The 24,999-nt window shown below is 40.3% G+C and overlaps 2 protein-coding genes across 8 annotated transcripts; one reads left to right on the plus strand and one right to left on the minus strand.

Annotated features, from left to right (window-relative positions):
• rgs14b (regulator of G protein signaling 14b) lies at nucleotides 1-11,980 on the minus strand. 4 transcript variants are annotated; one of them, XM_037077024.1, is made up of 16 exons: nucleotides 11,862-11,980; nucleotides 11,614-11,751; nucleotides 7,170-7,191; nucleotides 6,891-7,042; nucleotides 6,690-6,782; nucleotides 5,931-6,074; nucleotides 5,672-5,836; nucleotides 5,486-5,567; nucleotides 5,277-5,377; nucleotides 4,887-5,105; nucleotides 4,560-4,636; nucleotides 4,086-4,212; nucleotides 3,470-3,551; nucleotides 2,304-2,347; nucleotides 1,804-1,903; nucleotides 1-1,088 (listed from the first exon to the last, which is right to left on the minus strand). In XM_037077024.1, the coding sequence occupies exons 2-16, from the start codon at nucleotides 11,734-11,736 to the stop codon at nucleotides 823-825; spliced, it is 1,797 nt and encodes a 598-aa protein (XP_036932919.1). In that variant the 5' UTR covers nucleotides 11,737-11,751; nucleotides 11,862-11,980; the 3' UTR covers nucleotides 1-822. The 4 variants fall into 4 exon arrangements, with proteins under 4 accessions (XP_036932919.1, XP_036932920.1, XP_036932918.1 ...); XM_037077025.1 differs by lacking the exon at nucleotides 11,862-11,980 and having other exon boundaries at nucleotides 1,825-1,903; nucleotides 11,614-11,855; XM_037077023.1 differs by lacking the exon at nucleotides 11,862-11,980 and having other exon boundaries at nucleotides 11,614-11,855.
• arl3l1 (ADP ribosylation factor like GTPase 3, like 1) lies at nucleotides 11,685-22,826 on the plus strand. Of its 4 annotated transcripts, none has more exons than XM_037077029.1 (14): nucleotides 11,886-12,025; nucleotides 13,344-13,895; nucleotides 14,103-14,157; nucleotides 14,829-14,897; nucleotides 15,061-15,102; nucleotides 15,340-15,363; nucleotides 15,469-15,726; nucleotides 15,970-16,068; nucleotides 17,832-18,993; nucleotides 19,701-19,847; nucleotides 21,167-21,283; nucleotides 21,745-21,795; nucleotides 22,328-22,513; nucleotides 22,736-22,826. In XM_037077029.1, the coding sequence occupies exons 9-14, from the start codon at nucleotides 18,976-18,978 to the stop codon at nucleotides 22,781-22,783; spliced, it is 567 nt and encodes a 188-aa protein (XP_036932924.1). In that variant the 5' UTR covers nucleotides 11,886-12,025; nucleotides 13,344-13,895; nucleotides 14,103-14,157; nucleotides 14,829-14,897; nucleotides 15,061-15,102; nucleotides 15,340-15,363; nucleotides 15,469-15,726; nucleotides 15,970-16,068; nucleotides 17,832-18,975; the 3' UTR covers nucleotides 22,784-22,826. The 4 variants fall into 4 exon arrangements, with proteins under 4 accessions (XP_036932922.1, XP_036932924.1, XP_036932925.1 ...); XM_037077030.1 differs by having other exon boundaries at nucleotides 19,704-19,847; XM_037077027.1 differs by lacking the exons at nucleotides 19,701-19,847; nucleotides 21,167-21,283; nucleotides 21,745-21,795; nucleotides 22,328-22,513; nucleotides 22,736-22,826 and adding an exon at nucleotides 11,685-11,828 and having other exon boundaries at nucleotides 11,993-12,025; nucleotides 17,832-18,026.
• The last annotated feature ends 2,173 nt before the right edge of the window (nucleotides 22,827-24,999 follow it).

The following is a 24,999-nucleotide window of genomic DNA, read 5'->3' on the forward strand; positions in this document are numbered from 1 at the left end:
TACATTTCATTATTAAACACTTTAATTCTCTGGATACACCCTGTGGGATATTTTTGATGATCACATCATCTGAATAATTCCCTGTTGTAGCACATCACTAATTCATGAACTGAACCTTTAAACGTAGTATGAGGTGGCAGGAAAACAGGACTCGACCAGGGCTTCTCAAAGTGCATCACAGCATACAAAATGCTTTTTAAGTGCTGCAAACACACACCTGAAAACAGCAAGTTAGCACACAGAGTGAAAAATTAGTAATTTAAAAATACTTTAAAACTCATCTTAGTAAAAAAAAGTCAATAATCTTAATTCAAATAAAAGGAAAAACATTTTGTGCAATACACTTCAGATCCTCCCTCTGGACAGTCCTGTGGTGAAACATGTTTTAGTTTAGAGTTCAGAGAAAAGCAATGTGAGACAAACTTTACAGCATAAAAACCAGACACATCTGTGTCTGGGAACATTTAAGCGAGCACACTGGCTTTAGGGTGAGCTAAAACTTTTTTTTCAAACATTTTGGATACGATAAACAATTCATAGCAAACATTCTTCTCACTAAGACGTGTAGTGTTTCACACTATAAATGCTTGCTTCTTCTTTACATGTTGCCTCAAGAGGCCAACTAGCAGCAGCAGAGATGGAAGAACACTGCTGTCTCAGAGCTTATTTGTAAACAATTTTAAAAAGTGCTTGACCATTTTTCAATAAAAAACAAGTTTCTATCCTTTGACATGATTGGTAACATGAAGTTGCGAGACATTTGTCATAGTTTCTGATCGCGTCTGTGACTCCCCCCTCCCACCCCAACTGAACAACAGTCTTTCAAAGTACTGTTTCCCTCAAGTCTTTGGGTTTAGATTGACCAGACCCAGAGGTTTTCTCCGCTGCTCCAGCTGAACTTGGAGTTACTGACGACTTGTCTTCTTTGGAGTCAGCAGTGGGGGAGTCGGTGGTGGTGCTGGCCTCGTCTAGACCCTGGTCTGAGGATAGCTGCAGGAACAGTGGGACCTCCAGCTGCTCTTTGGTCAAAAGGCCTCGCTGGTCATCAACCCTGCAGCCCTGAGCTTTCGTCAGCATCTCCAGAAACCCTGACACACACACACACACACACACACACACACACACGCTAAACATCAAGCTAATGCCGACATTTGTCAAACGAATAAACAATGCTTCTATATTAATCTAGGGAAGGCAGATACATTTTACAGTTGGGAGTATCAGTTGGGTAAAACAGACTAAACTTGTTTTCGGTAGAGAACATTCTATGAATCCATAATAACAATTTGTTTCATTTAATAGTCATTAATCATTTAATGGCGCTGTTCAAATTCGTCCTGGCCACAATACTAGGGTTGGGCTATATGGATAAAATACTGAAATATGAATTTGCTTGATAATATAGTATACACTGTGTGAATTCAGCTGAAAGAATTGACTGAAAGTGTATTCTCTGGAGCTTTTGATCGTATCATACAATCTTCTTCAGCGAGTGGAATCACCATGGAATCACAATTTTTTTATTTTAAGATTTTCCCTCTGCTGAGAAAATGCGTGTGATACCACTGAAGCCTCCAGACAGGTTTCTAAATGCCCTAAACACCCTATGGTGGGATTGTTAGGGTACACTTCCTGTGTGTTGGACCTTGTCTTGAGAATCTATTTATTCATCAATTTAAGTTCAACAATGAACCCTCATTTCAGAATAAGAAACTGTTCATGGGTGCAATCAAAGAAGCTGTATCCTCTTCTATTATATATAATCACCATATTGCCCAACCCCAAACTGTTGAGATGTCCTACCATCCATGTCGCGGTTCTTACTGGGCTTGGGCTGATTCCTGGCTCTATCTGTCTGCAGCGATGATCTCGCCTCCACGCCGCCTGAACTTGCAGCTCCCACCTGGGACAAGATTAGAGTCTGGCGTTATCAATGTATGTTTCACGGTTTTGATTGTAAACTAAGAGTTCAATGAATCACACAGGATTAAACTTTCCAAAAATAAACATTGACGCTTTCTAACTTTTTACTGGTGTTGTAAACCATCCCAGCATCCTCTTGGTTGTTACTTAAATAAGAAGGTTGAGCCAAAAATCACTCTCTTGTTCAAATACAACCTCAACCTTTGAAAAACATACCATCCTCATTACATTTTCATTTATAACTAAAAGAACATCTCATGTCAGTCATACCACTTTATCATACTGCAATAATCATTACAATTAAAAAGGGGTTTGTATGACTTTTTCAGCAGTCACTTTCTTCTGCTATGATGGCAAGATGTCTATTAACACCGCCTCACCTGTGCGGCTGCAGCTGTACCACTGGCTCTGGAAACGTCTCTTCCTGGTCAAACCAACAAAGACATAAATCAGTTTCTAACAGCACCCCCACATCCAGTACAAAAGCAGTCAGTGATGATGATGCTATAGAGCCCAACTTCCCCACTGTGTGAAACACTGACATCAGCCAGATAAAATATTCTTGACAAGAATTAAACTGGTCCTCCTGGGTTACCGGCACTCTGATCGAATCTATTGCCGGCTTTCTAAATGCAGCGAGAGGCACTGAGGCAGGGAGCGCTGATCCCAAGTGAAGTTGGTTGTGGCCTCTCAGCAGTTGGGAAATGAGGTGAGTGAACACAGCACTCAACAAAACAAATGGACTCAGACATTTCAACCCCAGAGAAAACGATGAAGAGACAGAGAGAGATAGACAAAGGATTCGGAGCAGGGATAAAGGAAGATGCAGACAGTGACGCAGAAGAACCAGGTCAGTAAAGTGGACAGTGAAAAGACTTTGCCGCCAGCTAAGAGCAAGTGAGAGGCAAGAAATGCAGAAACACTTTCTAGGATCCAGTAAGAGACAAATGAATAGGAAGCTCAGCAGGGTTCAGGCTCAAGAGAAGAATAAACAAAGTATTACAATTAAATCACCCACATCATCGACAACTAACAGGGGATGGACTCATCTCATTTCTCAACTCATTTCATTCAATCAGTCACCAAATAGGTTTCTTTTCAAATGTGGCTGCTTGTTTTTGCTGCTAGTATAAAGCATCTTGTACGCATCATTCTCTCTTTTAAAAAGGTGCAATATGTTGGAATTTTAGATGTAAACAATGAAAGTCGCTCAAATTATATACAACATGTGAACAAATAATTAGGATATTATTGTATGAGGTCTGTTTTGCATGCTACCCAGCTAACCCCAGCCCATCCTGGTCCAGCCCTCTTGTGCTAGTGAACACTTTCTGAGCTCTCAAATCCAGAAATGTAGCTGCATAGCTAACTGAGCTAAGCAGCTAATGGCAGCTACAGCTGGCAGCAGTAAGCTAGTTAGGTGTTGCTCTTGTGCTATGCTGCACCATATCTGTTCTGAGTTTTTTTAATTCAAAAAGGCCAATTCTGGCATATTGCACCTTTAAACAAATTCATTGGGTTTTTAAAAAAGTTCAAGAATTTTAACCTTTAGCTCTTTCGAGCCGTAGCGTCTTATTGGCCAGTCTGAACACAGTGCCGGTCATGTTCACAGTCTCATCGCTTCCAACCTAAAACAAAAGTAAGACATGGAGGACTTCAGTCTGAAATATAATCAGCTCAACAGTTTTGCAGAGATGAAGCCTCAAGACCCAACAAAAGTGATACATGGCACAAAGAAAATACACATGAATGGATTACTAAAATGGTGTAATCCAACTTCAGCACCTAGGGAATAGTGTAACACATTCAGTTTCGAGTGGTCGCATTAAAATTACAGATTTTATATAAATATTAACATGCACACTGACGTGTAAACTGTTGCCTCGCAACAGCTGCTGCAGGCAGAGAAGATAGAGAAGTGCTTACAGGACAGACGGACAGAATTCATTTTTTTTTAAAAGTGTCACATTTAAAAGTGTCATACAAGTCTGCTGCTTGAATGAGAAGTAGAGCCATCAATGTAAATTTACTTGATGGAAATACAAGATTATGACAGTCAGATTTTAGTAAGCACACTCTGATAGTATCGTTTTAGTTTATCTGAGGAAGCACTCAAGCACAGGCTTCAGAAGATGATCTCATTCATTAATACAGACACTAACCATGGTGACCAGCGCCTCTTGCTGCTTGAGGTGGTGTTTCTGGAGCACAGCAGAGAGGGCTTCCTGCAGCGTCTTACTGGACTTCACCATGATCCCCACTGTTTTTCCAGTGAAGGCAATCTCCAGTCTGAAACACACACATAAATTTAAATAGGTACCTCACAAAGTCAGATGTAAAACTGAGTCAAGTGCAGCAAGCTGTAATGATATACTGCAAAATGGCACCGTTACAATCTGTCACCCAGTTATATCTTCTTACATCAGGAAATCAAACTTTGATAATGCATGCGATGAAAACTATGATTAAAAGGATTGCTGCAGGGACAGTCAGTCTCTAAGTGTGATGTTAATACAAGGACTTTCCTCTGACATGGTGACAAGTGGCATGCTGAAGTGGGGATGTGGGTGTGAAAGCCTGCTAGGGTGACAAAGACAGGAAAAAAAAAAAAAAAGGAAGTGACACAGTTGACTCACGCAAACGTCACCCTGAGCTCGAGAGAGACCTGCTGATCTCTCAGTACAGAGCAGTCCTGGTCCAGTGACAAGGGTTGCTGTAGAGGGAGCAACAAGGTATCAGAGAGTTGCTCTCAGAGACGTCAGCATTGACCATGAAATAAGTTTCACAGTGTTGCAGAGATGAAAAGAGGGAGTGAGAGGTTGAGAGGATGTTAGAACAGGAAGAGCGTAGTCATATTTATCATACTGCCTGTTGCAAAACAAGTGTGCACCAAGTTATTTTTGAACAGCTTCATGGTTTAAAAGCTGTCGCTGCAGCTGTACACAGAGCAGCTGAACGCTCACCTTGTCTTTGCCGTGAAGATAGATGATGACATCTTTCAGCGGGAATCCCCTCTTCTCACACAAGCTGGCCAGCATGTCTTTGATGGGTTGGCCATTACGTGTGGGGGCTAGAGAGGCACTGCCATCAGGCAGGTAGACGCAGCAGTAGCCCCCTTCCACCCCTAGCCTACCCACACCTCCACCACCCTGCTCTGGAGACCGGGGACTCGATCTGCCGTTCTGCATCACAGATGAGGAAGAGTCAAAAAAACTTAGATCCAAACTGTAAGATTTGTCACCTTGAAGAATACTTTCTCTTATCCATATGTGCTTCTGTAATCAGAAAACTTTAACATCTATTTCCTATAAGCCAGCACCAGCTCCAAACCCTATTGTCATAAATGCACTGACCTCTATCTGCCTGTAGAGGGAGCCGAGCTCCACACTGCTGCTTGACTTCACTGACATATGCAGCTCTTTTCCAGGGACTAAGCCATGGATGTTGGATGCATCTACCAATGTGAAGTAAGCAGGTGAGAAGGCCAGGGAGAAATTAAGTCACATGATTTACATCAAGACATAACTTAGAAGTACAAGATCAGCCATTTGACAGGCACTACCTCCCCAGGATCCTCTTTTCTGGCGCTGCTTCTCCGAGGCACTCTTTCCACCTGGCAAGCTGTTGGAGTCTGACGTCTTGTTCTGTTTGAGACAGCAATGAAAAAATGCCAAAACAGCTAAATTAGAATAAGATCAGATCACATGTTTTTCCTTTCCGTGCCCCCCCGATTCCATTTCAACTCCACCTTCTTGTCACTGAGCGAGGGGCTTCTGGTAACCACGTCCTCCCAGGATCCCAAGCGGGCCGGCTGAGGTAGAGGTTTGCCTTCTACACTTGCCAAGGTGCAGCTCTGGTAAAGAGGAGAGCGCACAAAGCGCCTGTAGCTGTCCATCTTCATCAGTTTAAATATCTGACACAAAGCAGGGACCAGCGGTATACACAGTCAGACAAGACACCAACAACATTGTATCACTGAGCTGAGGGACTGCGGACTCCGGACAGACCTGCGCTTGAGCCTTGTTGAACATGTCAGGTGTGGGTTGTTCCAGGTCCTTCTCCTCCGTCTTGGCGGTGTCATCGATGTTGACAGAGTAGGGAGCGCTGTCAGACAGGTAGGTGTCATAGATGGAGCGAGCTGCTGCTTTCAGCTATAAAATACAACAGCTATCATTCAGCGTGTATACATTGATACACTGGCTTGGTGTCTTTTCTTGTTGGGCATACAAAGAATCAAATCAACCATTCTTAAGTATCCACACCACGAGTCATACAATCAATAAGGCAATTCATTTGCCAGAAAGCTGAGCAACCGCAGAAACTAGGCTGATATGTGGAATGTAAAGAAGCCTGTCAATTTCGGCACTTCCTTTTATAAATTTCTTAGCTGAACAATAATTCTGCCTTGAGGGAAGATTATAGCATTTAATGCTATAAAAGTGTGAAAGAGGCCAAACAACTTAAAAAAGGATGGTTGAAAAACTATTTTCATCAATAGAAAATGTATAATACTCAATAAATTGTTGATCTATTAGCCTTGCCAACTAAGCCTACACATGATTCACAATATTGTAATATAATAGAAGCAAAACAAAAAGAAAGTGTTAAAATACAGTTTTCCTCACTGTAAACATTCAACATCTTGTCAGGGAAATAAAACAGTGAAGTGAGTTGACACAGTGTAAAACACAACACAGCAGCACAATTCGTCACAATTAACACATAAAATGATTCACTGTGTGAAGAGGTAAAAGATGTCACCATACCTCACCCAGGGAGGTGGCTGGGATTTTCCTGAACTTCTCACAAGCCTGCCAGAATAAAATGTTCTCCGCACTCACCTCAGACCTCAAGAAGGACTGTGGAGTAACACACGCACACTCACATATATGCCACACCTTAACACTTTAAGTATTCCTGAACTTGTTGAAAATGACAGAAGAAAAATAATACTGAGTGCGTCTCACCGTAAAGTGTTGGACTCCATGGGGATCCGCCAACAGCTTCTCAAATGAGACGGCCCAGCTCAGCACACTGTTGGCAGGGCTGGCCTCTCCGCCTGGAGTCCCTGGAAGACTGGAGCTGCTGCCTCCACAGCCCCGCGCAGACATGTTCAACTCTAAAACACATCCAGGCACAAACACACCCATTTATCAGCGCAGAAAGCATGACAGAACGAGACTGAATCAGATTGTTTCCTGCACAGACATGTTGAGTTCTTAGAAACGTGGGGTTTTCATGCTTACCTCCATCTGACACCGCCTGGCTCTGTGAATAAAGACAGAAACATAAAAAAAAAGTCTGATGAGATGGGACACACCTCATTGAGGCTTTCATAGACTACTATGGTATCAATTAATAGTTCCTATGAAAAAATTCTTGATTGAGAAACTGTGTTTAAATTCTTATTGTCGCAGATGTGGCAATCAAGGGTAAACCATGGACCAAAAATCTGATGACACAAATGTGGGGATTTTCAGATCATTTAAATATAACAGTGGCAGCTTTACAAAGTCTGTAGCACAGCATACTCAAACAGTACTCATACAGAAGCTACATACATATTTTCAGGCGCACACTGGCAGGCATACATTTAGGAAGTGAGATGTGAACGCCAGCTGCATGTGTTTTGCTTTCTGTTTTTTTCCCCTCTGTGACAATGTAGTGCAATCAGTCAAGGCTGTTTTCACAGGAAGTGGTTGTGACACTGATGACAATGGCTCTCATTCAGCTTTCAGAGCTCACAAAAAGTCACATCTTGTCGACGTTCTCTACGTTTCAATTTGAGCATTTCCACATTCATAAATGCTGCCAAAGAACTGGGCAGACCACTTGAACGCAGACCTGTGCAGACAGCTGTGTTTGTATGCAACTCAAATATCAAAGTACCAAGATTTTGATCAAAAATCCCCCCAGGGAGGTATTTCAGATAAGGGGTTCATCTGGTTTACTGGTTCTGTTTTAAGCGAATCTCAGAAAAAATCCTGTATTTTAACTTATAAGAATTACATTCACACGTAATAGCTGCTCAAGAATCAACATATATTGACAAAATGACTTGGGGTTGGCACAGTGATGGCCTTTTCATGTGGGTTATTAGATCTTCTCTTGTTGGTCTGGTTCTCCCCTGGGTGCTTCAGTTCCCACCCCTCACAGCCCACACATGCCGGTTCCAACTATAACACAGCCCAGAGGTGTGAACTGAGAACATGTTTGTCTGTCTACAGTCCTGTGACTAGCAGCCTACCCAAACTGTGCAGTTTGGGTAGTTCTGGGTGTGAAGTTTATGAACATAAACCTGAGAGTAGCAATGTCATCGTTAACAGTTGACACACCTTCACTGCAATTTAGCTTAACGAGGGCAACTGCCTTCAACATTTAAACTAAAAATCTAAATGCGCACAGACAAACAAGTGATCTGAAGGGTTTTGTTTCCACCGGATGGAGAATATTGTGTCACATATCAAGTGGCTTCATCTGAGTTCAGTGTTCTACAAATTATCTCGACTTAAATCACTTCTGCTTGTTTGTCATTTGCCCAGGCAGTTTTTTCACTTTTAAAATTGCGTTTGCATTGTAAATTGATCTGTGCTCAACATCCAAACTTCGGCATTCATACACATGCAGCTTCCTCAGTTGTAGAAACCTCTATAGTCTTCAATGTTCCTGATAATTTAAGATCTGGGGGTTGTCTTTGTGAAATGTCTTACAATTAGACCTGGGCAATCTGAAAATACCTAGAAGTCTATAACCAGACATGAAAAAGCCCCTAAATTTCTCATTTGCACCACTGAAACATTATATTGTATTAATGAAATGTTTTTCTTGGGGCGCAAGTTCTTCGTCCAACATGCTGCTAGCTATAACGCAAATTGCATTGTTACATTTTTTTATACATTGCCTATGTGAAGTATCTTGTTGTTAACATCTCTCTAAATTTGGTTCATACAGTGTAAATTCATTTTTTCAATGAGGTTATGTATAGTTTGATAAGCAACGACATTACATACCACAGTCTCTGCTATTAGCCAAAAAGTAGACAGTGTGTGCTTTCAAGACTGATCACAATCTAAAATGGTCAAATCGCCGTCGCTGTCTTGAAACCGATGTTACGCGTTTGTCATTTGTTTAAAGCTAACTTCCTGTCCATTTTACATATAGCAATCCCTTCTCACCTCTCTGCACCACATGAACCTTCAGAGATAATAGACAGATGCAGCAGTAAAAAGAAGGATCCTGCTATCTGTCCTGACCATTGGAATATAGAGCTATTCAACACTTATTCTAATAAGAAACCAAGAGGAACGTATCCACAATGTTGTTGCCAGTGAGACTATAAGATGCATGTGAGAATTGCAATCCATGCAAAGTGAAAGTTTAACTCAAGTGCAATTCTGCTCTCGACAAACAGCTCAAAGATGACAGCTCTTGGCAAATGACAAACTTTGCCCATATAAGGTTGATAAGGGCTGGTTGTTTCTGCAGGTGTGAGCGCCACTGTGGCTCCACCTCTTCAACTTTTTTGCTCTGCTGCTCAAAGTCTTGCTCCAAAAACACAACATGTCAGTGCCTCACGAATACACCCCTCAAGAGAGGCCCACACACTCACACACACGAACCAAAGTAAAGAAAGCAAATGATTCATCACTGTCCAACTCATTCACATACATCGCAAACAATATCAAAAGGACTCTCCGCAATTCTTTCAAGGAGAGACAAGATGCAACTGATGCAGGAACATTTCTGATCACACACACAAAAAACACAAATCACTCAGGGCACCTTTTTTTAAGACCATAGCAGCAGTTAGGTCTCCTCTGCGAAATACATCTTAATATACACTTTCACACCTCCTGCAGATCTGAGACAGTTTTATCATTGTAAGGGTCTTGCGCGGAGTACACCAAAGCCAACTCAGCCTACACATGACAGATTGGCAAACAGGCATGGCTCGGCTTCCGCTTCTGACTCAGGCAGGCCCGGTCTGTTTTCAGAAGCTACCAACTGTAGCCACACAGCCGGGTTTTGTTCTGGTACTGCTGAGGAGTCGGGACAGACGATACAAGGTGACGCAAGAAAACTGCTCTGTCGTGTACTCCTGGTTCTCCGGCCAGGGTGTCAATGCAATAGTGTGAGTGCAGTTTAAAAAGCAGACTGAAAAAGGCGGTCAAAATGTTAAAAAGACATTTGCGTTGTACCAAATGATTACAAGGACAAAACTTTTAAAAAAGGTATTCATTACACAGCACACTGAGCTCCAGTGTAGTCATTTTAAATACAAGTACGCCTGAACGGACAAACCACTAGATCCAAAGCTGCAGAACTGAACCGGACCCAACAAGAGTGTTGTCGACTCACCATGTGGCTTACGGGAATGCCGAGGTTATTGCAGTTCTTCGCCATGGCGGCCCGGACACCAGACTACAAGTTTAAGTCTTAACACGAAATGCACTCCGTCAGGGGACACAGTGAAGTGCTCCACCCAAACATGATGCACACACTTCATACACACACACACACAAACCCATCACTTGGGTCTTCCTGTCACTTCCTGCCTGGAAGGGAAGTCTTGCCATAGCAACAAGCCACAAAAGAGGAAGTATGGTTACTATGATCAAACTGCTCTCGGCCTACGTCTTGAGAAACACTGTGATGTGGGAACAGAGACAAGACGAACGCACTCATTCCACTTTTGATGTAGTCACTAGACACAGCTTACAACCATTATATGATCTTGATAGCAACTTTGCAGCAACAATGCTGCATCCGAGAAGGATTTTCTTTCTTTAAAAACACGTCACACGTCTCTTCTAAGTTTTACTTAGTCAGGCATACAAAATAGAAAGCAAACAGCCTCCTCCTGATTTTCAGTTTTTTTTTACTGACACACATATATATATATATATATATATACATATATATATATATATATATATATATATATATATATATATATATATATATATATATATATATATATATATATATATATATATATATATATATATATATATATATATATATATATATATATATATATATATATATATATATATATATATAATAAAAAACATTATGTTGTGGTGCTTCTAGGTCCCAGAATCAAGTTTGTTAGAGGTGCTCTATGGACAAGAACTCGTGTAGACTTTAAAGTCACACAGTCAACATAAGCATGTCCCTCCCACATAACAAAAGTGCAGCAATATACAGTTTTCAAGGTGTACCGTGCTATAAAGATTAATGTCATGTATAATATTGAATTCTAAGCTAATCATGATATCTATTATGCTAATCGTGTGATACCATACTAATATGTTTTGCGCATCACCATGAATACTTCTCATATTAACTGCAGCCCCACCCATGGCGATTGAGGAGTCATTTTCTTTACATCTCTGAGACAATAACAGGCTTTAAATTAAAATGTCTGACTTTACACTTCAAAAATAACCTGTGTGCAGATTTTCATGAGGTTTGGTTCACACACCTCAAAAGCAGATCGTTTTGCATCACTCTGCATGCAACTAAAGCAACAATCAATCATAATCAATATCACATTGCCTCAGTGGGCTTTAACAACCTTCAAGTGGTGTGTGCAAGTAGTGACATTTGAGTGCTCTCCTTACTGCAGTGTCAAACGTTATCAAACACACATGCAGGTGTATAAACTAATTAACTGCTCTCTCGTACCTTCTTGTCCGCCATGATGACAGTGGTTATGGCGCACCATTTGTCATATATCCGGTATTTCCTTTGCGCTGCGAGTTTGGCCAGGTGGGAGAACCTGTTACAAAACCCTCTGAGAGCGACCATCTTTAGTGTAACCAACTCACAGCGGGTCGAGACAGACAGACAGAGAGAGAAAGAGAGGGAGAGAGGTGAAGAGCAGGGCCGGGAGTTCACAGGTCAGAGTTCATTAACGGTTGCGGCCATCTTACCTGTTAGCCGAGTCCTGACATGCGCACAAGCCTAGTGCGCAGGTGAAGGAGGACGTTTTAATAAACTGTGCCGTTTTTTTTACGTGTCATTATAAATATGATCAATTAACCAAGCGGACATTTGTCACCAGCTTCCCTCCTGTCTTTTCCTGCCATGGCTCCTGGTAAGTACAGCATATTCAACATAATATCAACATTGTTTATGAACTTAAGTTCAGACACAAAATATTCTTCATTAGCAGCTCAGTTTAGCCCTCATACACAAATACAGGGAGACGGTAAACCAAAATGAAAGCAAAACGTTTTTGGTACCTAATAGCAGCACTTTTTGACACTATTGTCCAGAGAGTTAAGCACTATGTAGCCTAGCTCGGACGTAAAGATGTTGACGTTTTACACCATGTCTGGGGCGTTAGTATGCTAATGATTAGCTTTAGCATGCTAACACTTGCTTCATATGTTGTTGTTTTTTTATGATAACTCTTACCTTGTAAACAGGTTGACGTGTCCAGCATGCTAAACCTATCACTGAATCATGTTAATATTAATGCTAGCATGTTATAGTAGTTTGTCACATGCTAACATTAGTATTAGCATGCCAGAATGCTAATACTAATGTTTGCATTAGAGTAACGTTACAGCTGAAGCTGCAGAGATTTTGTTGATATTAGTTGTAGAGACACAACCATCCTGTCATGTATTGAGTATTTGGCATGTAGGTATTGATCAGCCTTGCACTAAATAAGCCATTAAGAGATCAATGACAGAAGCCTGTTTGGTACAATGTTATCTGGTAGGTTGATTCCATTGATCATGAACTGCTCAAACAGTTCAAAATGAATTAGATTTCATAACCCAAAGTGTACAAAGAGCTTAATGTTGATGTCATGAGTCACCATGAAAAGATCTTGTTTGCAGGTATTGCCCAACACTCAAAGTTCAAAGTGTGAGTTTCTTCTCGCTCATGTAGACTACTTCATCAAGTTATTGATATTTGACATCTTGATATTTCCTTCAAATGCAGATTAAATTAGTATGATTACTAATAACAAAGTGTTAACAGGAAGTCAGGATATATCAGACTTTTCTTTTGTCTGGATCTATCTTTTACATGCTGCTGCCCTTCATTTTTTTCACAAAGTCTTTGACGAGGTTATGGTTTCGTATCGGGGGGGCTGGGGGGTGTTAGGTTGTTGAGGTTTAGGTGAGGTCTGGTTTAGGTTAAGGAAACAGGAAACACAAATTTATGGTAAAACAAAACTGGCCGACCTGTTTCTTTATTACTGTGCATTATATTTGATGAAAGAGTAAGATGACTTTGTGGTAAATTCAATCTAAGACCAGTTATTTCTATGTGTCTGTGTTTTGTTTTTTGCTTTTTTTCCTGGAGCTCTGTTTTTGTTTGGCCATGAGGAGTGTGATTGTACTGATAGTGTTTGTGTTTTTGCAATCTGTCCACTGTGCACCCTGTCTCTTTTCCAGTGCATACCAGGACAGGCTCCAGTTCCCCATGACCCTGAACTTGAGAAGTGTTAAGATTTAAGAGGATCTGCAGCACTCTCTGCTGGCCACTGCACAGATAAATGTGGACAAAGATAATATTGTATTTTTAGAGCAACCATTCTTGAAATTCTGTCACTTTGACCTCGAACATTGTGTGCGCAGTGTGACATTTCATGGTGTGTGTAAGGACAGTGGATGGTTTGCATAAATAAACCACTGTTTGCTAATAACATCTATAACTCCGTCTCTTTATGATCCAGTGTCTGTCCCTCTGTCTTCTTCTCAACTGTGTATAAGTTTAACCTCAACATTACTCATCCCTAACTGTTGCCGTTTCCATCGCTCCAGTATACAAAACATGCAAACATCAGGCTTGTTTGTGGCATAAAGTTCCTGGAATGAATTTATTTGCATGGCTATCACTGTTTATAATCATTCTACCGTGCCTTTCCTGATGCAAACACTGTCAGGTTAGGCAAAGCAGAGCAGTCCTCCTTTAGCTCTGTGCGTGAGGAGACAACACCACCACAGGTAAAAATAAAAACATTTCTGCATTATAATTTGATACCTCATGTTCAAACTATTAATGACAGTTTCTACTCACAATTTGTTTAAATGTTGTTAGCATTTATCTTTTTAGACGTATATTATTGACGTTCATTAGTTTCATTCTACTGTTACTACTGTTAACTTACTCTGTAGCCAAAGCAATTTAATGATATAAGCCTCTTCCAACAGAGAATAGTTATGAGGGAGATACCTCTGTATGTTTTGCTTGGTCATCTTCTCATAGGTAAGGAGCCACTTGAAATGTTTCAGTATATGAAGGTTGTCAGAAGTATTGTTAGTTAGATATGAGTTTAAAGTGATAACTGCATTTGCTATTGATTAAGGTACTAAAGCAAAAAAAATAACGCTGCTTTACAATCAGATGTTTTAACCCCAGGCTGCACAGATAGGAACATTATAACCAATGTGTAGTTATTGTAGTTTTTCATCTGTGGTGGAAGTAACTGATTACAACTACTCAGATTTCTGTAATCAAGTCATTTCTTTAGTATTTCTCTTACTGAATGGCGCTATTGAAAATACATCTAACAACTATAAACTGTTAAAATGTACACTGAGAAGTGTTTGTGAAGAGTACTTTTACTCAGGTATTATTTTGATACCAGTGGTTTTACTTGTAATTGAGTAATATTTCAGTCATGTTACTGTAGGTACAGTTGTGACAGTCTGTCCACCAGGTTGCAGGTTGTTATTTTGTGTGCCTCGGCCTTTTTATTTTCTTTTTTGGCTGTGGTATCAAAAGAGATATTGAGTGTAGTTCCTGTATCAAAGTCTACAATTCTGATGACATTTCATGACAGTCTTAATATATTCATATGTATTGTTTATTCTTTATCAATACATATGCCTGGTGAACTCTACACATTTTTACACATCATCTGTTCTTTATTTTAGCTGCAGTTGGCTCTGTCTGTGTACCTGTCCAGTGCCTGAAATGTAATATCAAAGGACAAACTTTAGCAGGTAAAACAAAAAAGCAAAAAGAAATCAACCGAAACCTCGCTCTCCATTTATAGACTACAACTGGAAATATTATGTAGCAGCAAATGTACCTGAACACTTTGTGTTTGATTTGATTTTTTTTTTTTTTTTAACGCTGTTCCTTGTATCTCTATGATCCCTCTAGATTCTTGTCCGCTCTGCAACACTACAGCACAGTGCTTCAATGGTTTGTGATATCTTGTATTTCATTTGTTTACCTGGAGATAAATCCAATGAATTTTACATTCGGTACTCAAGAAACAGTAATTGACTGTGTTGTGTTGGATGAGGGTTTATTGCACATTATTTCTGTTTCTTAAAATGAACCTTGTGAATCGCTGCAATGTTTTGTATTGATATCCCCTCTTGTATATTGTGACTGTATTCATTCCTTTCCATGTTTACTATCCTCTACTACGTCCAGTGACTACATCCAACTGCACCAAAGGTAACCTGTAACCATATCCTTGTCTGTGGCAGTGCACTGAAACTTTAACTACCTGATTACTTAACACTGTTACCTCTTTATATATATTTTCACTCTGCCCATCAGACTTTAAGGTCTTTGTCAACAGCAGTGGATCTGTGGCAAATGCGGGTGAAGAAATCACTCTAACATGTTGCCATGACCTTCCCAATCTCAATCTGATGTTTGAATGGACGAAGGATAAGAACAAAATTGAAGAACGTGGAAATGGAAGCAAGCTGGTTCTCCAAAAAGTGACGTTGCGTCAGTCAGGCAAATATTCCTGCTCTGTGACGAGCCTTTGTGGCACTTTTAAGTCTCTGCCACACGATGTCACTGTAAACGGTAAGTAGACATCACCCACTTTATTTCAGATATCCACAGATTAACTTTGCTTTATTGATGTGCTTTTTGACTGAGTAACCCGAGGCTTAAATAGTGCAATTTACATTTTCTGATTTGAAAGTGAAAAAGCAGAAACATATAATGGCTTTGAAGCTATTAATGAAGAAACGCACACCTCTGACCCCTCATGGCACGTGTCCTTAGTGTCTGTGTTTTTGCCATTGTAACTCTTTGCCCATCCAGACAACAGTGTGGTGATCTTGGTGGTTTGTGGTGTTGGTGCTCTGGTCCTGGTTGTGATTATGGGGATGGCTATGAAGTTCAAGCTGAAAAGAGACAACGGTAAGAGTTCCAGCTCTGGTCGTCTTTGGTATTAGACAGCACAGGGGCCTGATATAGGAGGGACGGAACAATAATGAAATGATGCGCTGCTTCTTTCTCAAATACATCTTCTTTAGTGATGCAAATGATGATGATGATGATTGTGTGTCTGTGTGACTCCATGGTGTACAAATAACATTTTTCATATACTCTATATTATTGGAAATAAAATAAGCCCAATTGGCTTTCTTGATACATTAAAATGTGATAACCATGTGATGTCTCGCTGCCACTCTAGCTTAGCACAAAGACTGGAAATGTGGAAACTGGGCTGGCCTGGGTCACAAAGTTAAAGAAATAGTCTGTGTCCAGAATCACTCCATACTTACAATATAGTGTATTATAATTGTATAGTGTATGTATTAATGTGTCCTTTGTACATTGCCCTCACATTTCCACAATGAATATTACAATGATGTGTACACTCATTTCTGCTAACAATCCCACAATTCAGTTGATAGATGCAAAAGTCCCAAATCTGAAATTAACTCCTCGTAGTTGAATATTAAACTATTGAGCATGTATTATGTACGGTTTAGTGAACGGGTTAACGAGGAAGTGATTTTGAACGCATAAGACTGATCACAATATCCCACCTAATTCCCTAAGCCCTGAACTAAATTGACCTCTCCTGGTCAGTGTTTGAATAAGAAATATTGTAAAGTAGGGAACTTTTTAAATTCCATGTAGTACTGATTATTTGATACAAATGTATCAATGCAGATACAGACATTTATCATTTCTTAAAAAGTTATGGACTTTATTTTTTGTTTTTAAAAAAAGTAAGAAAAAAAGTTCCCGACAAAAAAATCATTAAACTTTCATTCATCATTAGTCATTGAAAGGCAAATCACATTATAGCCTACCATACAGTATTAGTTTATTAATTTTAAAGGCAAATATGAGTCAAATTAAATCAGAGTTTCTGCTAATAACTGTAAAAGAAAAAAAGTGTTATTTCGCATAAATACAATGAATCAAGTGTAAAATATGGACAAAATTTGAAGGTCACGCCAAACAAATGGGGGGCTGCATGTCAACAAAGTAACTGTAACTGCTGAGGGTCAGGCATCAACCGCGAATGAAAACAGCACATATAGCTTAATGTGAGGATTTATTTCAACTAACCAGAGGTTATTCTGGAAAGAGAAACCAAGACTTGGTCAGTTTTATTGTGAATGAGGTGGATTTTACAACGTGTTAACAAGATTATTGACACTTGACACTGAGTTTAATCTGTTCACACATTGAGTTGACAGTTGAGTTTGTATTTATATAATTTTAGCATTTATTTCTTTTAAGAATTTTATATTGATATTTCTTATCGATACCAAATGAACATAAACATTCTACAGAAATGCATGAAATATAGAGAACCTTTTCTCTATACAAATTTTGGCTACAAATGTTATGAACGCACCTCAAAGTCTGTGAGTGTGGACATGGGTACACAGTCAAAGACATTTTTACCAGGCTAGTTGTTTTCCCCTGTCTTTATGCTAAGCTAAACTAACTGCTGCTGATGGCAGCAGACTCTAGCAAGTATTTACATATTGACAGTAAAGAGAGTCACTTTATCCTCCTCATCTAGCTCTTTAAACATATTACACAGAACCTCAATCTACTCCCTTAATTTTTGCATATTGCTAATCTTAGAATTACATTTGAATTTTCTCTGAGCATCATATCAAGTGTGACACTTCTCTTCCTCTTTCTCTCTGCAGTTAAACACAAAGAGAGGATGAGGCAGAGAGCACAGGCTGCACAGAGTAGCAGTCCAGCTCCAATCACACCAAGAGATTCCTAAATAAGCACCAGTTCATCATATTCAGATGTACTAAACAGATATATTGTTGGCAGATATATTATTACTTGCTGTTGTATTATTTGCTGTAGAAATAAACCCTCTATTAATCTCTCTCTTGTAGGCTAAGTGTGTTCGATCAGGTGAGGTTAAGGGCTTATGTACAGCAGGGTGGATCCATTGTTTAGCACAGTGCTCAGGGTAGCCACGCCCACTGAGCAGAAAAGCCTGTTCAGTTGAGGAAAAGAGCCTAGAAATGTTTTAATCCAGGCACAGGACAGGCGTGCTCCAACTAATCCCACTGAATGCTCTACTCACAGGAGGCACACCACAGAAGAGCCACACAGAGCAGCTTTACCGCAGCTTGCATGTAATGGATATGTGAGATGTTAATGCTATCCACTCTTCTCCAAAAGATGGATGGATGTGAGGATTTGAGAGTTGACTTATGAACATATAAATAATAGGTTCCCCGGTTCAACATGATATAATCTTTCAAAGTTTGTGTTAAGCTCTATGTACACTGCCAGGCCTCACACTGAGTGTTTGTGTTTTTTTTCTGTATTATCAGCATTTCCTCCCTTCAGCCATATGGCAAACTTTTCTCCTATTTTGGTGTGCGAGTGTGTCAGGAAGGACTGTTTATTCAGTTTCCTCCTATAGCAGGTGGCTGAGGGATAATCCAGGTAAAGCCAGTGCAAAGTGGAGATGGAGGGTTGGACAGAGGAAGGGGGAGGGTGAATGTGGTGGCCTTTGCATGGGTGACTAGGGCTAATTCTGGCCTCCTAATCCCGGCCCCATCCACCCTCCCCCTCTTCCTGCCCGCTAACTCCACGGCGCAATGAGGAGCAATTGACGCCCAGGTAGACGTTACTATCACATACACATATAGCACTTAACTCGCTCGAGTTTACAGAGGAAGAAGAGGGGGAACATACAGGGGAGTGCTGGTACCTTCTGTGAATAGCTAACCTGGGTGACCTGGATAGCTAACACACCTGTGTGAGCTTCACTGGAGAATGTAGCTGCAGCCCTCCAGCCAAGCCAACAGGAAACAAGCCACCATGGGAGAAGCTCAAAAGGTAAGTGATCTGATGTGAGGGAACCAAATGTGACATTTTGTTTGACAATTAATGTACTCACAGCTGGTTATAACTCCAGAAGTGTGGACTAGTATGTTTTACAGTAGTTATGTTCTGTTCTGCATGTGATATTTATTGATGATCTAAACTGCCAAGCTTTGAAAATAGAGTTGATTTAGTGATTATACATATATGTTTAACCTCCTGATGCCCTCACATGTACAGTTACATATCACCTTGAATCAGATATTTAAAGCTACAGTGCCTCTTGTCAAGCAGTGTGGCAGTCTGCTGGTTGTGCAACCTGTCTCCAGGCTAATCACATTAAACGGTGAACCATTATATGAATGGAGCCCGAGTCAACGCCGGTGCTTTTCTAAATAAATCAACAGATTAAATATTACAGAATGGGGGCCGGAAAGGGATGGGCTGGAGCTAGGTGGGTTTGTGGGTGGAGCTGTGGGGTTCGGATCTGTGTCAGTGCTGCTATATGTAAGGGGAGCTTTGACGTCATGTCAGAAAGAGGACAGTGGGATCAGTGTGAAGTTGTAAAGAGTGTCTAAAAAACTCTGTTTGAGATCATAATGTCAAAAATAGCTGTTTCTAAGCCAAAATATTCTAAAAATGAATCACCCCTGAATAGAAGTACAGCTTAATATTTGATGGTCTTCCGTGTCCTTCCACGTCCCCTCCACTCCTCTATCCAGCAGGGCTTACTCTCCGTCATTGAGAAACTGAAGGGATCCACAGAGCAAGAGGTCAGGATAGTGCTCCTGGGATTGGACAACGCCGGCAAGACCACCCTGCTGAAGAGCCTCGCCTCCGAGGATGTGAATACAATCACACCAACGCAGGTGACTTAGAATCACACTCAAAAAGACAAAAATGACAATAGTCCAAACTGTGCTGCTGTTTAAGGATGAGAGGAGTTTAACTGTTAAACATCAGAAACTCACAACAAATGCCACAATCCACAATCCCAGCCTAACATGCTTGCAGTTGATGTTTTTGTGTTTTTCATTTTCATCAAATCATCTTATCCTGAACAGCTGAGGCACTTTACGACATGATGTTCATCATTAAGTGTACTTTAGATAATCATCAGTGTGCATCTGCCAGGAATATTACACCAATATTTTGTTAACAAACAAATTACTGCTCTTTGTAGACCGATGCAATTTGCCTGCTGTCACTGAATCAAAATCCCTTTTTTTCCCAGAGATGGATATCTCCTCTATGAATGAGGCTTTTCAAAAGATATTTAGTATTTTCATGTCAGTGTAACCCAGAATTATAAAAAAAAAAAGGCAAGGGGATTGAATTTAATCTCATGAGACCAGCTGGACCAGTGCACGCTCTTGCTCGAAGTAATGGGATTCAGATGACCTTTGCTTTCCTGACACACTCTGAAATGAAATGATTGGTCTTGCAGTTCACACGCTTCACCCACTCATCAGTAAAATCATATTCTGAGGATGTATAGATGATCCTTTTGTACTGTATGTGTGGACTTCCTGATTTGCATGCTCCCAACACATTGCCTAGCGGTGTTTTTTATCGACCTCTTTTGATGTGGTTATCTAACCTCTCATACACTCGCATTACTCTTGCAAGACATAGAGACACAGAGCAGATGTACTGCCAGGTCCCGGACGAGTGTGACGGCTCATCGAACACCAGACAGAGAGGATGTAGTCCAGTATGGCCCAGAAATAATCACCACGCAGCTAAATGAGACCTGACACATAAACACATACACTGCACTTGATCCTTCCACTCTTATCCTCAGATTTGCTCCTTTAACTGACCCTCAGGATAAAGTTGTTATACAACCTCACCGTCTGAAACCAAAAGGAGCCGCGTTATGAGCAACGGCGGCGGATTAACACAGTGACCATTTCCTCGTAAACACCCAGAGCACGTTGCACTCCTGCTGATATGTAATAAGGTTACAAAGAGGAGTAACCAAACAGTGATTAATTTAACACACACACACACACACACACACACACACACACACACACACACACACACCTGCGCTCGAGTACAATGCAGCTTAATGAATTGCTTCATAACCGTTAGCAAGGCTTTCCAGGTGCTGCTTAATGTAACTCTGTTAATTTAAAGGCAATGATGTGCAGCCCAGTGACTCCAGGTTTGTGTTTCACATCAGGGTTTCAACATAAAGAGCGTGGCCTCACATGGCATGAAACTTAATGTGTGGGACATCGGAGGACAGAGGAAGATCAGGCCCTTCTGGAAAAAGTATCTGGAACATACAGACCTCTTGGTGAGTGAATACACTAAGAATAAAGCCATTTAAATGAAACAATTTCTGGAGGAACATTTGCTTTATTGTCCATCTGCAAGTGGACAACACAAAAAGCCATGTGGAGCCAGAAAAATCCTTCACATTAAATTATAATAATACTTAAATACACTTACACACAATAAGTTGATTCAGATTGTTTATACTCAGTATGCTATACTATACTTATACACCATAATTTATGTTGATTGAAGTATTTTGTAAAACTGTATTTTGTGGAAATTTTTTGAAAGGTTGACAACTGTATCTTATATTTTCAGTTAACGCTACTGTATTGTACAGGAGCAGCTGTGTACTGAAAGAATCACAGACACCTTTAAGTCTATATATGCAGAATGCAAATGTTGAAGCCCAAAATATATATTTTTTTAATCTTTGTTTACGTTTCAGCATATTTTACTCTTATGTCTTTGTTGTTTCAGATTTACGTCATTGACAGTGCAGACAAGAAGCGGTTTGAAGAGACGGGACTGGTGAGCTTGATGCACTGTTGTCGTTTTTGCACACAAATACACTCTGAAAGGCACCATATCAAAATTACCTGAAGTTAATTAAAGGTCACATATTGTACAAAGTGAGATTTCCGGCTATACAGAAACTGTGAAAGTGTCAAATAATCATTCCACTGAGAAATACACACAACACAACACAACACAACACAAACTGTGCCCTTAAACGAGCTGTTGGGACTTCAGTAACATTGTGATGTCACAGCAACACATTGTCAACCCCCAGCATGGCTGTAAATGCAAAAACACCATTTGTGTTCAGGCCTGTGAGAGCTGACCAACCAGAACAGTCTGGTTTCTCAGTGGGAGCGCCTTAAAGGGACAGGCACCAAAACAGAGCGTTCAGACAGAAACATTTGTTTTTTGAACATTTAAGCATGTAAACATTTTATTATTGAGACACAAATGGTATGAATCTGAACAACAATATAGATGAAAATCTTTGTTTAGTTTTTAAAGAAAAGTCAATAACCTAACAAAAATCTCATGTGTGCAGGAGCTGTCTGAGCTGATCGACGAGGAGAATCTAAAGGGCGTTCCAGTGCTCATCTTTGCCAATAAGCAGGATCTGGCCACAGCGTCACCGGCCAGTGAGATCGCCGAGGGACTCAACCTGCATACATACCGGGACCGTGAGTGGCAGATTCAGGCCTGCTCAGCTGTGTCTGGGGAGGGAGTTCAGGTCAGACCTAGCCGCAACATTGATTTATTGATTTCTCCTCTGACGGAGCCTAATTAGCCATATGAACGTTGTCCCTGCTTTTCCTGCTGTACTATACTGTGCTGAAAATCAGACTTTTTTTCTATCACCAACCTCTCTTTACCTTATAAGTTTCATGGTTTTGACTATTTACGCTCTTCAAACTGTAGAGCTTGAGTTTGACTTTCATTTCCCCCCAAACAGGATGGCATGAACTGGATTTGCAACAATATTGTGAATAAGAAGAAGTGAAGACACATCAGGAACAACTGACCAGAGTCAAACAGAGAATCAGCATCACAAAAGGGATTTGACACATATTTTGCTTAATTTAACATCAACACTTTACCTGTGACAAGTCACAGATTTGATTCTTTTTACAATTTGTATAATTTTTATGAACATTTTGCAAATGTAAGTGATTCAAATGAAGATGTTGGCTACAATAAGTGAATTGGCCACTTATCAATCCCTGTTCTACCCTAAATATGTATGTTTGTGTTCCCCTTAATACCGAGGATTTGTCTGGTGAATTTGTGTGCTTTCTTGAGAAAAAAACTAAAGCTGTGTGTGTAGCCATGTAGAACTGTTGGGGTTTGTCAGTTACCTAGACACCAGTTCAGTGTGAGTGTAACGTATGTGTTTTGAGATTTTTGACAATAAAATGATTAGTCATTTGTGCTGTTTTGATTTCAAGTCTTGGCCATAAGCAATCAGATTCTACAAAAAAAAATTATACAAACATGCACGAACAAAAGCCAATCCAAGGTCAAGTAATGGTTTAAAAAAACTGTCGCTGACAGACAGAAAACATGTGAGTGGCTCTAAATGCCAACCTTTTCATGAGTGACAGGAGAAACAATAACAAGCTGATCCACTCCTGCTCAGCTGTCAACTTGCTTTATTTCCACAAGAAGATGACAAGCACTTACATTGTACATGGAGAGAGAGAGAGAGAGAGAGACTAATTGAAAGGCGAGAGTGAGAGAGTAAAGAGTTTACAATTATACACCCGCGTGGCAGAACAAGATATGAAATCTTCAAGGCACAGCAGAACAAACAGTGCAAGAAATTACACGCAGAGAGGCTGACTAATTTGCAGCAGGGAGACTTTTTTTCTCTCTTTCCTAATGTTTTTTTTTTACATGTAAATTCTTCTGGAACTGTCACATAGCATGGAGTTTCTCTTTGTCAGGAGCCCCTTTCACAGAGGTGCTTGGCCATCTGACACATCTGTATCAAACTGTGAACACTTTGCTCTCACAGCAGAAATACAAATAGTCTACTTTGTGAGAGCAACTCTGGCATTAAATCCTTCCTCGCCTTTTGTCCCGAGATCTAAAACAAGAGCACGGTTCACATCATGTGTTTCAGAAGACGTTAACCAACATGTGGTCTGTCTCTACTGAGATGACAGCAGTCAGGAGGTTCACAGCCCTGTTTTCTTTCTCCACTTATTTGTCCTTAACATTAACCTTGGTGTAGGCTTAGTCCTCTTTTCAGCCATTTTGGCTCTACTCTGCTGCAGTTGGATTTAATGGATCTTTTGTGTCTATTGTCTTGAGCTGTAATTAACCATCTGAAAGCACTATAAAATCACATGAGCTGGCAGGCTTTGTTCTGTGTCCTCTACATGAAATTATGCTAATTAATATTTTTTCATTTTTCTTTTGTCTGGTATTTATGAGTGTATTTTAGGAGGGGAAAAAAACAGCTCCCTGGCTTACTTGCTGTATGTGTTACCAAAATGTATGAATATTGAATCATCTCCATGGTAACTAAAATTTGATGCAAGTCCCAAAACATTTTTTTTTTTTTTTTTTTTTAGGCATCAGCTCCTGTTGAGGGAGCACAGCAGGGGGGGTGTGGGACCAATTACAACTTGTACTAGAGGACCATTATGGCTGTTTGAAAGAGACCAGAAGGCACAGGAGCAGAGCTGATGGAGAGATGAGTCTGCTCTTTGCAGTGTGTTGTTCAGTGTTGCTTCTTGTACCAACAGGTGGCAGTATTAGAGAGCCTGATATCAGTGCTGGTGAAGAGGTGTGTGTGGTTTGAGACACTCCGATTGCGTGAACTGCCACCCTAAAGCCTGAGTTAGATACAGATATGTTTTATTCTTGCACAGTTAACAAAAACAATGCCAGTTAATGAAAGATGGATTTCATAAAAGCTACAGGTCATATGAGTGTTGTGTGGCTTTAGTTATGGGTATACTTAAAACTAATCTCACTGTCATCTGTTAACACATCCCAGTATCTCCATTTGTATACTTTAACGCAACGGTGCTCAAACATTGTTCCTCAGAGGGCCAAAACTGAAACCTAATGGGGGGGCCATGGGCCAAAAGAAAACAAAGTGTCACTCTGGCTGCTGTGCCAATTGTGAATGTATTTACATACCTAAGGAGCATTTCAGCTGTGATTAACATTGATTTATATTTAAAAGTGATTTGTATTATGATCATT

Source organism: Acanthopagrus latus, chromosome 18 (genome assembly GCF_904848185.1).
Source record: "Acanthopagrus latus isolate v.2019 chromosome 18, fAcaLat1.1, whole genome shotgun sequence".
In the NCBI taxonomy this organism is placed as follows: domain Eukaryota; kingdom Metazoa; phylum Chordata; class Actinopteri; order Spariformes; family Sparidae; genus Acanthopagrus; species Acanthopagrus latus.

Excerpts from the sequence above, each read along its gene's own strand:
- rgs14b (XM_037077024.1), bottom strand. The coding sequence starts at position 11,736 with ATGGTCGCTCTCAGAGGGTTTTGTAACAGGTTCTCCCACCTGGCCAAA. Across the intron at positions 5,568-5,671 it reads CCTCGCTCAGTGACAAGAAG|AACAAGACGTCAGACTCCAA; the intron begins GTGGAGTTGAAA and ends TGTCTCAAACAG. Across the intron at positions 5,378-5,485 it reads GAAAAGAGGATCCTGGGGAG|ATGCATCCAACATCCATGGC; the intron begins GTAGTGCCTGTC and ends TCACATTGGTAG.
- arl3l1 (XM_037077027.1), top strand. The coding sequence starts at position 14,112 with ATGAGGGAGATACCTCTGTATGTTTTGCTTGGTCATCTTCTCATAG. Across the intron at positions 14,158-14,828 it reads GCTTGGTCATCTTCTCATAG|CTGCAGTTGGCTCTGTCTGT; the intron begins GTAAGGAGCCAC and ends TCTTTATTTTAG. Across the intron at positions 15,727-15,969 it reads ACACGATGTCACTGTAAACG|ACAACAGTGTGGTGATCTTG; the intron begins GTAAGTAGACAT and ends TTGCCCATCCAG.